We start from the raw sequence: 14,675 nt of genomic DNA, 5'->3' as shown, positions 1-14,675 counted from the left end.
CTCATTAATGTTTTAATCCTCATGTCTCTTTTCTTCCTGATTTTCTGGTTTAATGAATTAAGGATGGTGGTTGTTGAAATGTTTGACAAATTCTGGTGTCTGACTAGAAGTGAGGGACTTTTCTGATGTTGACTTTGCATAGAGTTCAGCTTAATGCAGCATCTGTTTATGATAATTTATATATAATGATTAAGCAACTCATTGTCTCCAGCCAGGCTTTCACATTCTCTGTCAGCCAGAGTTCTGCCAGAACTGTATGTCACAGGAATGACATACATGACACAGGAATGACATACATGATGTATTGTGGCTGAATGAGATAAATTTAGCATCCAAAATTAGCACAGGAGACCTTTCTCAAGTGTTGGGAACTGTTGTAACTGCAGCCAGATTCAGGCAGGACCACACAGCTCTGAGCTCTGCTGCTTTGCCAGCAGAGGGGGATGTGATTGTATTTATGACTCGTGTTCTACCCTGCCAGGGATCTCAGAAATCCATGTTATATTTCCATGTGTAATGCACACATGACTTATTCAAGCCCTTTAAAGAGTGTAACAATATTAACTACCACGGTCTGTAAAATTTCACATTCAGATTCTGTTGTAAGCTAAGAAAATTTCAGTAAGGAATTAGAAAAAGCCATGCTGGTTTAGAAGCTGACTTGAAAGATTATTCTACACAAGATAAGCTCTTTGTACCAACATTTAAGCCTACAAATGAAGTACTGGAGGATGATAGAACTGAGCTTTAGGAGACAATTGGAAAAGGAGATAAACTGTGCTATTACAGGAGTTTAATAGATTGCTGTACTGTTTTAATAAGATTTTTCCAGAAATTAATTGCCCTGTTTTCAATATTTGCTGGGGGTACTACTGAACATCTACATCTCTTCAATCTTTTCACAGCAGTTTGAAAGCACTCAGAAAAGCCTGCAATACAAGGCACTCTCCTAAGCTGAAGATAGTGATATTGCTGAAAAAAATGCCTTACCAAAAAATGCAAACAAACCCCCAAAGAACTACAAAACCTGGTCTGGAGCACTGTCACCAGCAATTCAAACAAAACAAAAAAAAAAAGAAATCTATTGCATGTTTTGCATTGGCCAAAACCAGACAGAAAGGTATTAGACAGCTGCTGTCATCATGCACTGCTTTATCAAATGCCCCTGCAGAAATACAATCCTGGAGACAGTGACCACTGCAGTAAACTGGATGCAAAGATATTCAGTGTAGAGCAGAAGGAACAATAATCTGAGGGGATGGAAAGAAACTTAGCACAGCAGGGATCTAAATCTCTTTAATTACGCCATGAAGTTTCCATCACTGAAGATGCTGAGAGTCAATCCTGAGGTTCCTATTTTGAACCTGCTGTTATTGAGTTGTAAAGGATTTCCTGTACTTTACAGAAGAGCCTTCACTACTGTTCCAGATGATTTGAAAGGGATGCTTTGGAAACTACTGAATTTAGCCTCTCATAGAATAGGAGAGGGAGGAAAAAAGTCAGTTTTGCCATGACAGCCACAGTGCTTTGGAATTTTTCTGCACTGACTCTGAAACTTTATGATGATAACTGCTGACTACAGACTTAGGAACAAAAAAAAGTTTTAGCTTTGGCAAATCAAGAAGGTACTGTTAATAGCTCTTTTTATTTTTTTTCCCCCCCCTGTCAAAACAGAGAAGCTGGGAATAAATGGATTACCATTTGTCATTTTTCAAACTCAATCCTAAAATAAATCATGGCTTGCACTGAATAGGTTGTTCTACACCTGCTAGTCTAGTGCAGTTCCAGAGAACCACACCTGAAGTAATAAGAAATGCTGACCACTATGACAAAGAATATGGTTAGGAACAAGAATCTTGTGTAATTTTGGATGAATAAATGAAGAAGGTGCTTAAAATCTTCTATAGTATTTCCTCTTGATAATATTCCACTATCAAACTCACCATCTTTGGTTTAATTACCGTGCCTTCACTCAGTATTTGGCTCAAACACAGCTGGCTTTGTGCAAATACAGAATCAGAACTTTTAGGACTTTGAGGGAAGAATGGCAGAGCCACAATTTTACAATTGCACACCTGCAAAAGTAACCCCACACAGTATAATTAGATTCCCATCTCAGTCTGATTAGAAAATGAAGGATACTTTATCTCAGGTGCAATCAGCACAACTGGCATTGGGATTTCCATATTCTAGATGAGTTCTGTTCTTAAAATTCAGCAGGTACATGCTGAGAGGAAACAGAATTCAACATTTAGTTTTGTAGGTAATTGATGTTTCGACTTCAAACAATACTGATTTCCCTCATCTACATTAAGGCTTGCTCTACCTGAGGAATCCTCACCACTCTAGTGACAATAAGCTTTTCATTCCTTTTTAACATTTCTATGTATTAATTACCAGGGAAATTAAATTGCCCCAATTGACACTGCACTAAAAAATAACTGAACTGGAAAGTCCCTCAAAGAATTCATTTTTTTGTGACACATGAAAATCTTTCTTCTATAAAGAAATGAAGGGTAGAGATCAGCTGGTAACTCAATTTTGATCAGCTCACTCCAAATCATCACTGTTTTTCTCCCCTCATGCCATCACCTCACACTTTGAACAAGTCATTACAATAATAAGTCCAGTCAAAATTACGTCTTTCCTGTAAGTATTGTGGAGACAAAGATTAAAATCACTCATTAAATACCTCAGGAAACTAAATTGAAAGGCTTGTTTGTTTTAACACAGCTATTCCTAACTGATGACTTCCACTTGAAGACTATTTGCCAGTTTTGGGAAATGAGGCTATTTAAAACCCAGGTTTGTCTACTGGCAACTAGAGTTATTTTACTAAAGCTTAGGGGGAAAAAAACCATGATAATGGAACTGGGAAGTGCCCCATTTACAGGTCACTGACTTGTGTGCTATTCTTGGTTATTAGGCACAAATCAAAGTCTTGTTCTGTAACATCAATCCTGCAGTCATTACCACAGTATTTCAAGTGCAGCCATTGCACAAGAACTCAAAGAGAAGCACAAAAAGCAGATGTAAAAGCAGGCAAAGGTGCTGGAAGGGAAAATACTGGCTCCAAATGGGTGGAATCTGCTGCCAACCAAGAGATCTGTAACACCAGGTTCAGGAGATGCTGCTCTGAGATTATTGGGATGGAGACCCCCCTGGAACTCTTCTGATGAGGACTGGACTGAAAGGTTTGAGGATAAGAACAGAGAATTCCTCTCCACCCAACCGAAACAAAGCCACAGAAAGGTGACTTAAGATGGATCACAACTGTAAAAAGGCAGTAACAGCAGGATTTTTGGTGAAACTGGCCTAAAGTCTCTCAGATTTCCTGGTTTGTATTGTAGGAGTCACTTGCATGCTGAAAAGAAAAAGCTTTTTTTGCTCACAATTTTACATTGCCATCAGTCTGCTATAGGGGAGGTTCTTACAGGAAAATCAAATATTTTGATCATTACTTCTGCAGAACACTAGATTTTAAAATCATTGAGTAAATCAAAGATCTGGATCATTGTTGAAGAACTGTTAACAGACAACCCCACCCTCCACACCAACTTTTTAAAATGTGGGTAAGATGAAAAGCCTAAAAAGTAATAGAAAAATAAATTTAAAACACTGTGGTCAAAAGACCAGTGAACAGGCTTGGTCCAGTGGTGTTTGAAGTTGATGGTAAATCCTCATCATCCAGCAGATAAGTGAAATGGGACTGGATGAAAACAAATTGGAGGTAAGATGGTGTGGGAGTGTTTAACTAAAGGACACATCGAAAGGAAAGGAAAAAGGGTTAGAACTTCAGATTCTGCACAAAGGAATGATCTAAAAAATAAGCTATATCTGAGGATTATCAACCATATTATAAAGTATGGCAGAGTCCAGTTACTCCAGATTTATGGTTACATACATGGAACACACATTCAATTTTATTTATCCAAGTACAGCTCAGTTACCAGTTTGGAACTCCTTGTTGTGTTCACAAGTTTATTTCTTGTCATCTGACCATGTAATTTCATAATCTGTATACTCTTTCTTCAGTATCTCTACAGTCACTGAGTGATCTGCTTTTCCATAGCCCTGCAAGACAGAACAAATTAATTGCACATGGACATTAAGTCTTCAGAACCATTTGGTTCTTATCAACATGAGTTTTTCACATGCAAATCAAATACAATTCCTAAAAAAAGTTACTCTTGCAGTATTACTTTTTATTTTTATTATCCTTAAATATCCTTTTTATTATTAAAATATAGTATTTTATTATATTTCAATATATTAAAATATATTTTATTTATTATCCTCTCCAATTCCCCTCCCCTTAGAAAATAAATGAGATGGTGTCAAATAGAGAATTCATTTTCCACACAATTTCTCCAGCAGAAAGCTTGTTATAGAATGTTTCAAACCCATCAACCACTGTATTTATAGAATGTTCCTTTAAACCACAGAGATTGCATTGACCCACTTTAATGTGTCAGCATACAAACAGCTGATTTGGTTCAGCTGAAGGGAAAGGGAGTAAGCAAACAAGTGTGAGCATTTGGGCACTATTCTGACCACTAAAGAAGCCACAGTCTTCATGTTTTATTTATTTCCCATCTTGCCTTAGCTGATAATAGCACAATTTTAAGTATCTGCACTCTTCAGCCACTGCAACTCCAAGGTAAGGTCAGATGACCCTTGTGATTTTTAACCCTCGTTTAAAAATCACTGGTCACAGTGTTACTCTTTCACTGAAATTTAAAGCAGTTGTGGTCAAAGTGGCCTTTCCATTATTGCCTTACATGATCAGAATTATCTTGATTTCTTATTTCAGAACCACACATAACAACAATGCATTATACTGACAGAAATCTGTGATTTACAGGTTATTTTTTTTCCCATAATATTTCATGTGAAAGTTTACTTAGAAGACTGAAAAAGAGCCCAAGGTCATATTCTCAAACAAAACATACTCTTATTCATCAGTGATGGCCCCAAAGAGGAACAGCTTAAATAAACAAGCATTTAAACTGAAAAGGTTAAAGTTGATGCATTATAAAATGCAAGCTTTTCAAAAATAACTGATAATACAGTTATGTCAGTTGGAAAGCAACAGATCCACGGCTCACTCTTGCCTTGGCAACCACTTTGAAGACCCCATCCAGCCTTAAAAATAGCAACAGAGCTTCAGAAGAAGTTAATGATATTTCTCTGGTTTCCATAAAACACCAAGGTGGTTCTGTTACAGAGTCTGACAACAAACCTTTAAATCCAAAGCAGCATTAAACCAATATAATTAATATTTTAACTTCTGACCTGGGACTGAGGTCATCTGAGCCTCAGGGTCTCTTGTCTGACAGAAGCTCTCATGGCAATAAAACTCTGTTTTTACCTGATGCTCCTCTGTGACCATCAAAAGCAGAGAATAAAGTATATTTCTCAGATTGGAAGAGTTGACCACTGCCTCCAACATTTAATTTGGCAGCTAGACTAATACTAAAGGTGTCAAATCTCACCTAAAAATGCAATCATGATGAACACCAACCATCAGAAGAATTTAGTGTAATAAGCATTATACACTGCCTTCCCACCTCACATAAATCATGAGGAATTTTTTTTCTTTCTTATGATTCCAGAATCATCTTGGAACAAAAGCAGCACTAAGAGAATTGGTAGCTCTGTTTAAAAACATTTAACACATTCAAGGCCCAGCCTTCACGGCTCATTAAAGGTAAGCAGATTTGAAGTAACCCTCAGTTTCCATAGAAAATTACACGAACTTAATAGAACTATTTTGTTCTTGTCTCCTTTAGAAACTTAGAAGTATTACTCAGTTACTACAGAAGCAGCTACACTTCATCACTGAGCAGTACAAGAAAAAGACCACAGCATATTCCCTAAATTAGAGAAATTCTGACCATTTACTGAGTCTTCCCCAAAGAAAATGAATTTAAACAGAACAATAAGAGATAACAAAAACGCTACTTTTATTCCCACAAAAAGCATTTTCACCTTAAAATTTACCTAAACTGTATCTACTTTTCTCACCCAACACACAGAACAACATTCACAATTTAGTTGGTGACTATAAACCAACATTTTTATTGGCAGATGAAGATCATACACAATAGCTGGATCCAGCCCCTGTGGCTACAAATGGGCTATTCCTGCTCCAGCAGTAAGACTAAAAGACTGTGAGTCAAGAGATGCCAACTTCCATTTTTAGTCTTAATTCTAACTTACCCTAATGCTGAGTAATACCAGCTTATCTTTTTGGCCCTAAAACTACTGTTTTTCTAATCTATCTCACAAATGAGCCAGGCAAGTTTTCCAGTTAATGTTTAAAATGTGATGTAAATTGCCAAAAGCCATCATGCAATCAAACAAAAATCCCAGAGCATCAGAGACAGAAGCATTTGAAGGAAAAGGAAAGATGCACTTACTGTTGAGAGCCCAAATACCCTGATTTTCTTGTCTTTACTATTATGTTCAATTTTCCCTCCTCCAAGGCACTTGCACTCATATCCCAGCTTTTCCATCTCAGGATTTACTTTTTCAAATATATGATCTGCACAAGAAGAATGGTGAGAGCCATTAGAACAGGAACTAGGAATTACATAGTCTACAACTCATTTTTAGCCACTTTCAAATTTTACCTACTAGAGAAGGTTTCTCTTCAGAGGCATAAAAAACTGCAGTTAAAGCCCTTTTGTTTTTTTACTTAGCATATATCGTTCTCCAAAATGAGGCTGCTTGTGTCAGGAAAATTAATCCACAAACACCAGAGGTTTATGTCCAAAAAGGAGACAGAGGTGTCCTGTAACTTTATTCGAATAAAGGGAGAGGCCATGGGGCATTTCCCCTGGGGTCTCTCAAACTGATAGAGGACATAGCCTCTTTTTTATCCTAATTTCCCGGCCGCATTTCCCTCTTTTCTCCCTGGTTGAGGTATTTGAGAGATTCAGACTTCCCCAATTGCCTGACAGACCCCCTTTTCTAATGTGTACTCTCTCACTTTTTCCTTTTCTCTCTGTTCTTTTTTCTGTAAATCCAGGGATTTAGCACAGTCTTGAGTGAGTAACAGTCCGTGTCAATCAGTGGAATTCCTATGGAATTTATGGTCCCCCCTCCATTGCTTCTTTCACCTCTCACTATCTGGCCTTATGCACCATCAGGCTCACAGCTTGGAAAGACACCTCACTCCTTTCAACTGGGTTCGGAAGCAGCACCTGACAGATAATTCGCCCCAGTTTTCTTATCATACAGGGAGTGCAGAAAGTGGGGAAAATGAGACTTTTGAGCTACTCAGGCCGGGGCTCCCGTTCCGCCTCAGACCCGCCGGGGTCCGGTGGCCTCATCCCGCCGCCGGAGGGTCCCCGCTCCGGCCACTGCCCGCTCGCCCCCGCGCCCCGCGGGGCTGTCACGCACTGTGGAACTCGGCGGCCTTGGTGCCGCGGACGATGTCCCGCTGCTCGCCGCCGCCCGGGCGCTGCAGGCGCACCAGGATGTACTTGAAGGTGCCCTCGGGGTCGATCTCCACGTCCCTCACGGCCGCCATGGCGCTGCCGCCACGGGGGCGGGAAAGCGGGGGGGCGGAGCGGGCGCCATGGCGGCCGTGAGGCGGGACGGGCTGTGGGCGGTGGCTCACCGTGAGGGGAGGGAGCGGCTCCTTCAAGGTGCCCGCCGATAAAAACGTAATTATAGCGTTAGGTCAAGTTGCAAAGCATCGACAAAAGCTGTATTTCTACGGTATCGCATTCTATTCTACAGATCGCTCTTGCCTTGGTAGCCACATACAGCCTTAAAAATAGCCGCACAGCATCTGCTTAAAAAGAAGTAAATGACTATTCCTCTGATTTCCATAAAAATGGTTGGTTCAGTTACAGAGTCTGACAACGACTCCCCAAGTCAAGAGAAGCATTAAACCAATATAATTAATATTTTAACTAGTCTGACCTAGGACTGAGGTTATCTGAGCCTCGGGGTCTCTTCCTGACAGAAGCCCTCATGGCAATAAAACTCCGCTTTTACCTGATGCTCCTCCGTGAGCACCAAGGCACCAAAAGCAAAGAAATAAAGTATTTCGCATAGACTACAAGATCAGGAGTTGACCACTGCCTCCAACACTAAATTGCAGATGGTACCTGCAGGGCCAAGGCAAAGCAAGGTGTTCATGCCAGAGAAAAGGGTCACAGGGAGGCTGGTAACTCTAACAGCCAATATTCCATAGGTTATATTTTACTGAAGATGAAGAAGAAACAAATCTAACTCGTGGTTGCTTTATTTTATAGGTGCACCTGATGATTTCGGCAAGCCCCACACTAATTGATCATACAGTCACAGACGTGTAGAATGAATAATTTCATAGAAACACTGAATGGTTTAGGTTGAAAAGGACTTTAAAGATCTTTTATTCCTAACTCTTGCCACAGGCAGGGACATCTTCTACCATCCCAGGTTACTCCAAGCCCCATCCAACCTGGCCTTGAACACTTCCATGGATGGGGCCTCCACAGCTTCTCTGGGAATCCTGTGCCAGAGTCTCACCATCATCACAGCAAAGAGTTTCTTCCCCATATCCAATTAAAACCTATTTTCTTTCCTTTTAAAGACATCCCCCTTTGTTACTTCACTGAAGACTAAATCTGTAATAATTGCCAAAGGAAAAATAATTGTTTTCATGTAGTACTGAAGTAAAAGCATAGTCTTATATCAAGTGCTTACTCCAGAATCAGGGAAAATTCATATTTTAAGGACTAGAAATTTTCTTAAGTCTTCAAAACATCTGGCACCTCAACATAACTCCATTTTTAAGTTATATCATAGATCACTTCTAACTGAAGTATTTAATTCTTTTCATACATACAAATATTAAGTTGTTGTTGAAATTAATTTCTCCATCAATAATGATTTTAAAATCTAAAACTAGTACTTGAATACACAAACAAAATGCTACATAAATCAAGATAGAGTGAAAAACGTCAGTAAGAGAGGAAGAGTACATATCATCTAAATATAGCATTTAGAGATACTACAAAGGTAAATGTAAATCAGTGGCTAGTTAGACTATTTTGAGATTTGTTACTTTACACTGAAGTTTTTTACTGAGATACTTTATTAACTGTAACAAATGTTAACTTAAAAAAATTTAAGCATTTTGTTATTCCACAGACTATTGTTAGTTACCTTGTTTATGCGCAGAGCAATAGCAAACCTGAGAGAGGTGAAAAAACCAGAGCCCTAGAGAGCTAAATCCTTACTAACTAAATTTTAAGAGGTAAAGAGGTGTGAAGGGCTTTAAGTAGAAACCAAGCCTCCTGCCTCAGCTGTTCGGGATTTTCAAGGCAGGCAGAGAAAGTGATAAAATCTAAGCCTAGTTAGGATAATGAGCCTTAGAGAATCTTGTGGGGTTGAGGTGGTTGTTTAAGCTTGCTTTTTCTGGCAGTAAAGGCCTGTAAGATTAGTGCTTTAAGTTTGTTTCCAGTAATATTGGAAGGTCTGGTTTTGTTGTGGTTGGTTTTGTATGTTTAGCTTATTCCTTGGTAGTTTTGTTTACCAATCTATCCTAATATCTCATGTTCTGAGATCATGGAAGTTGTTTGTTTGCATGAACTCTGTTTTTTTTTCTTTTTCACTGGAATGGTTTCCTTCATTTCCTCAAGTCTGTTGTGTGGCTGTGAAAACCTTTATTACCCCATTTCAGTTATGATGCAGGATCTAGCAACAAACAATAATGGTAAAGATGGCAAAGGAAATACTTGTGGCATAACTTAGAAGCTAAACTTGAAAGGAATTTGCTGTCAACAAGGAGGACAGGCATCAGGCTTCACCCAACAAGAGTTTGAGCAGATAACTTTGTGACTTAGTCATAATCCCAGCAGAGCTTTGTCCCATTTTCTTTAATGCTTTTCCCTTCCCAAGCACCCATCTTATCCAAGAGTAGTTTCCTATGCCATGCCCAGGTAGAGGAGCTTCCTGTGGGCTTTTAAGCTGCAGACAAAAATTCCCCGCTGCTGATGGGAATTGTTGGTGCGTCACTTTGTGGGCCTCAGGGGTGCAGAGAGGATGGCAGGGGGTGACAGGGGTCTTCAACCAGACACAGCCTGTCTCCAACAGAACTGCATGGAGGGACTTTCCTTTTGTCATGGGCTTCCTCATGGCTAACTGGGAAAGGGAGCTTGGCACTATTTTAAAAAAAGTTAAGTTTTTTTTAATTTATTTGGTCAAGTGACATCTCATGTCTTTGCAGTGGAATTCTAAAAAACATTGTTTGGGTCTTATTTGGCATTGTGGTTTGCAGGATTTGGACTGCACTCAAATGACTGAAATTGCTCTGTTTATGTCCTTCCTATCATCAGATCCTGTGAGCCAGGAGTATCCTAATGCAAAAACATCTTCATTTATTTAGCAATTTTAACTCTAAATAGCAAAGGACTAGAAAAGTAATATTACTATTTTTGCAAAGCTGTTAACTATACACTGTGCTGCAGTGAAACTCAACATGAGATTCTCTCAAGCCATTGGATCAATCCAGGCTACTAGAGTCAGGAAAAGGGAAGCCATCACTTTGAACTCCAGGTGTATAAATTTCTCCTTTTATTGAGCTCTCTGACAGAGAGCACAAGATGTAAGGATACATTTAGCCCATGCTTGTATTACAGGAAAATATTAAGGAAATGCTTTTAAAGTAGGTGCTTTCCATCACATGCAACCCTCACACAACAGAGAAAATAAAATGAAGGCTAATGTTTAGCTGTACTTACAAATTTATTTTTTATTCCAGATGGGGAGTAACCCTGGGATTGATCAGAAGAATGCATAATACACTTGTGCAAAGGAAATGCACCGTTGTAAATTCTGCCATGGACATCAAAGATCACAGGTCTTCTTTTCTGCTTGCCCCATTCAATTTAATAGGATTTAATAAAGATTCTTCTTCTACAGCTGTTGATTAGCAGCTTCTCAGATTAGCAAAGAGGCCAGAACAAATGCAGGATAATAACATTATCTCTCTTGGGATTAACATCTTTGGCATCTGTGTGTTTATAGCTTAGGAGCCAGAGGCATGGTTTGTGTGCTGAGGTTTAGGAATCCAGGCCAACCTCCAGCATGCTGGAGTGTGAAAGGCCTCTTTTGGACCCCTCATATCTTGCTTTCATAAATAATGATCCCTGTCAGAAACTGAACAAGATCTGGGGAAAACCAAGTTTTGTTCTGCTCCTCATAGAAGGCAGTTTTATAACCCCCTCACAGCTGGCTAAAAACCCCTTTAATTTCTGGTCTACATTTACTCACAAAAGGGGCTTTTATCCGTTTAGGTTTTTTGTACCAGCTCTATCTGTTTATGTACAGAAAACTTTCTGAGCATCTTCTTCACTTTTCTGAGCCTTCTTCTTCCCCAGGCTTAAACACAAATTTCTAATAGGCTTCTGGAGAGGTTATTTCTTTAGAAGGGACCTCATGGCATATATCTATTCCTTGAAAAGCCTGGACTTTCCTACCAGGAGGTGTCATTCTTCTGCCTCTCCTTCTGAATGACCATGAATATCACCTGCCTGTCACAGGATTGTTAATGTTTGAAGTGAGAGAACACGAGGCACGCCCAGAATCCCCTTGTTCAATGAAACAGCTCTCAAGGTTTGTTTCCAGGGCTCTGCTGTCCTTTGGTTGTCCTTCCCTGCTCTTGGTGTCCGTGCCTTGCACCATATGTTGGGGGCATGATGGAAGCAGCGTGCAGGTGATGATTCCCGAGGCCCAGCTGTTTGTGGTCTGCAGAGACAAACAGTGTGAATGAGCTGTTTAATTGATCAGAGTTCATTTATGTGGGATATGTGACATCCTGGGTATCAGGATGGGCCTTTCAGCTGCTTTTCTTCAAGATAAGCTGACACATTTGTATTCATGGAGTAGAGATATGAGGGGCTTTTGACTGGTAGATTTAGGGCTGGAAGCACTCAGCAGGGAAACCATGCCCTTCCTTTGTCTTGATGCTGGGATTGTGGCTCCTAAGAAAAAAACAGAATAAGATGATGGATGGGGAGTGTAATGGTACAAAGTCTTACTAGCATAATTCTGGATATAAATTGAAATTATGTCCTTTGACTTAACCTTTAGATAAACCTTTGTCTGTCTTTGACTCTAGAGGGTACAGAGCAGCTGCACTCCTAATTTACTTACCTTCAGGTGGGCATAAATCTGGATATTTCATTTGATTTTGAGACTAGGGTAGCTTCCCCACTGTGTTTACATACCCCCATTGTGGGGATTTAGATTAAAAGAACTCTCAACTGCCTGAAGAATGTTTTATGTAGGCCCAGTACTATTTTATAGCTGGTAAATGGCAATTCCTTCTCTTTCTGCTGATACAACACCTGTTATGAAAGTGATATTGCTTCTGTGGGCCAAATAACCAGACTCTGCTACTGATTGCAATCATGTGATTACAAATGATGGGTAAATGCCTGTTGATAAACGGGAGGAAAAAACCATGAAGGATAAATACAGAATCACAGAATCAGTCATTTGCTTGGAAATCCTTGTAAGATCAGAATCCAAACGAAAACCTAACACTGCCAAATTCACCACTAAACCATAAGCACCTAAATATCCCCACCAGTTCCCTGGGCAGGCTGTTCCAGTGCTTGATGACCCTTTACATGAAGGGTTATTAACAGGGTCTGTGGGATGGGGTACGTGCTCAGCACTTGAGAAAACTCACTTTGTGGATGGTGTTTTAGGCTCAAACATAAAAGTGCAACAATTTCAGGATGGGTGACAGATCATCCTTCCTGATGAGTCAAGGAATCTAAAAGTGTTGGAAGTACAAAGTCTTCGCTGGAAAAGTTAAAGTATTGTTTTCAAGAGCTGGAAGTAAGGGAAGTCCTCATTTTCTTGGTCCTAGTTAACTGGAACTTCAAAAGGCCTTGTGGAGCCAGTTTGTTGGGGTTTTCTTGTCTGGGAAATGATAAAATTAAGCAATTTAACACCATGGCTTTCAATGTTAGTGATGAGTTCTTTGTTCTTGAAACAACAATTAGATGTGGCAATTAAAGTAGACTTCACTAATAATCTTGCGTTTAAAAAGCCTGTCTTAAAAAGTAATTACTTATCCAGCTGGTGGAAATAATTTCTTTCTCTGAATAATTCATAGATGGTATGGTTGTGGCAGAAAAAGCTCCTGAAAGAGTTCTTAATTCAAGAACTTTTATTCCCTCATGGTCTATTGACTGAGAAAAGTCATGAGTGGTATGAATGATACACTTTGATGCCTGTTCTTGGGTCGGGTTTTACTTCTCAGTTCTGTGAAGTTTTTCCTTGAGCTTTGGTCTTCTGCCTTGAAGAGTTCTCCTACCCAGTGGCAAGTTCTCATTCCACAGAATTCCAGTAGTTTTGGTGATAGACCTTTCATGGTTGTTATATTTGTTATAATTAATGCTGTGTGTAATGCTTAATGATTGCTTTTGAATCCTGCTGTAAGTTAAGGACTCAAACATGTTAAATACATGTGTCCATTGATGTATAAAAATTATATACCTGAAGCTGAACTTGAGCACTGAAAAGAATAGACCAGAAGCTTGGAATTGATAAACTCATAGTAAAATGCATTAGTAAAGAAGTGAAGCTGCTACATCTTCCTTTTTGTAGCCTTTTCATTTGCTGATACAGCAAATGAAGAATAGTGGGCCATGTCAGCACTCCAGTGCTGCTGATAAGCTCACATGCTCTCTGATAAGTCAAAACAATATTTTATTGGAACAGAGCTAGGCAGAAGCTATGCAAAGAATCTGCAAAACAAAAACCATATCTCATGATGACCACTTTTACAGTCTCAACCACCTATTTAATCTCCTAATCCCAAAATTTGCTCTCACTCCTCTCACTTGCCAAAAGTTGTAACTGTTCTGTTCCTCAGAGCCAGCATCTCCTGTCAGTGTCACTTTTGGGACATCTCCCCTGCATGGCTGTGGAACAGAGCTGCACAGTAAATGAACAATCAATGCATGCATTATATACTTGTGCTTTCTATGTGTACATGAAGGGTGAAAAGGCTCCAAGCACTTCTCTGCCATGATTTCCAAAGTGAAATTAGAAATAATCAAGTTCTGCATGGGATCAGTTCCACCTGCAGCTGCAGGCAGCCAGTGTGTGATGTTAAGGCCAGTTCTGCTTTTATCTTAACTCGAGGTGTGAGTTGTTGTTTCCTCTTCTCCTTGGCTCTGTTTCATGTTTCAATGCTCTGAATCATACCTGGCCAGTGCAAGCGACCCCCAGCCTCAGGTTAGATTCTTCAGAGTATATTTTTGCCTCTCTGGAGGAAATTGAATTCTATGAGTCACATCAGAATTCCCGAAATGAGAAGCGGAGATAAGACTTTCTGACTCCTGTGGTTCCACTCCAGACAGAGTGGAGACTGCCTTAGGCAGCCTTGAGAAATCCCAGCGTCTTTGTAGCAGTTGCATTGCCCACCTTATTCACACTTAATCAGACACAGAGGCTGAGGGATGAGTATTTTTTCGGAAATTATCTTTTACTCCCATCTGGACCTCAGGGAAAATTTGTGCCTTAAACCCTTTGTCTCTTAATTTCTAAAGAATTAAGTGTTGCAAGCTCCTCTCCAAACAGGAAACACCTTCACTACTGGCACTAGAACTCCTTTTCCCCCCGCAAGGCTGGCTACATCTCTTATTTTTCCTCTC

The 14,675-nt window shown here is 39.7% G+C and overlaps 1 protein-coding gene across 1 annotated transcript; it reads right to left on the bottom strand.

Annotated features, from left to right (window-relative positions):
- Positions 1-3,889: 3,889 nt before the first annotated feature.
- LOC131580739 (14 kDa phosphohistidine phosphatase-like) lies at positions 3,890-7,583 on the bottom strand. Its single transcript, XM_058842279.1, has 3 exons — positions 7,408-7,583; positions 6,423-6,547; positions 3,890-4,074 (listed from the first exon to the last, which is right to left on the bottom strand). The coding sequence occupies exons 1-3, from the start codon at positions 7,535-7,537 to the stop codon at positions 3,982-3,984; spliced, it is 348 nt and encodes a 115-aa protein (XP_058698262.1). The 5' UTR covers positions 7,538-7,583; the 3' UTR covers positions 3,890-3,981.
- Positions 7,584-14,675: the final 7,092 nt, after the last annotated feature.

Source organism: Poecile atricapillus, chromosome 7 (genome assembly GCF_030490865.1).
Source record: "Poecile atricapillus isolate bPoeAtr1 chromosome 7, bPoeAtr1.hap1, whole genome shotgun sequence".
Taxonomy (NCBI): Eukaryota; Metazoa; Chordata; class Aves; order Passeriformes; family Paridae; genus Poecile; species Poecile atricapillus.
The sequence above is the reverse complement of the archived record's forward strand: the minus strand, read 5'-3'. Positions and strand labels throughout refer to the sequence as shown.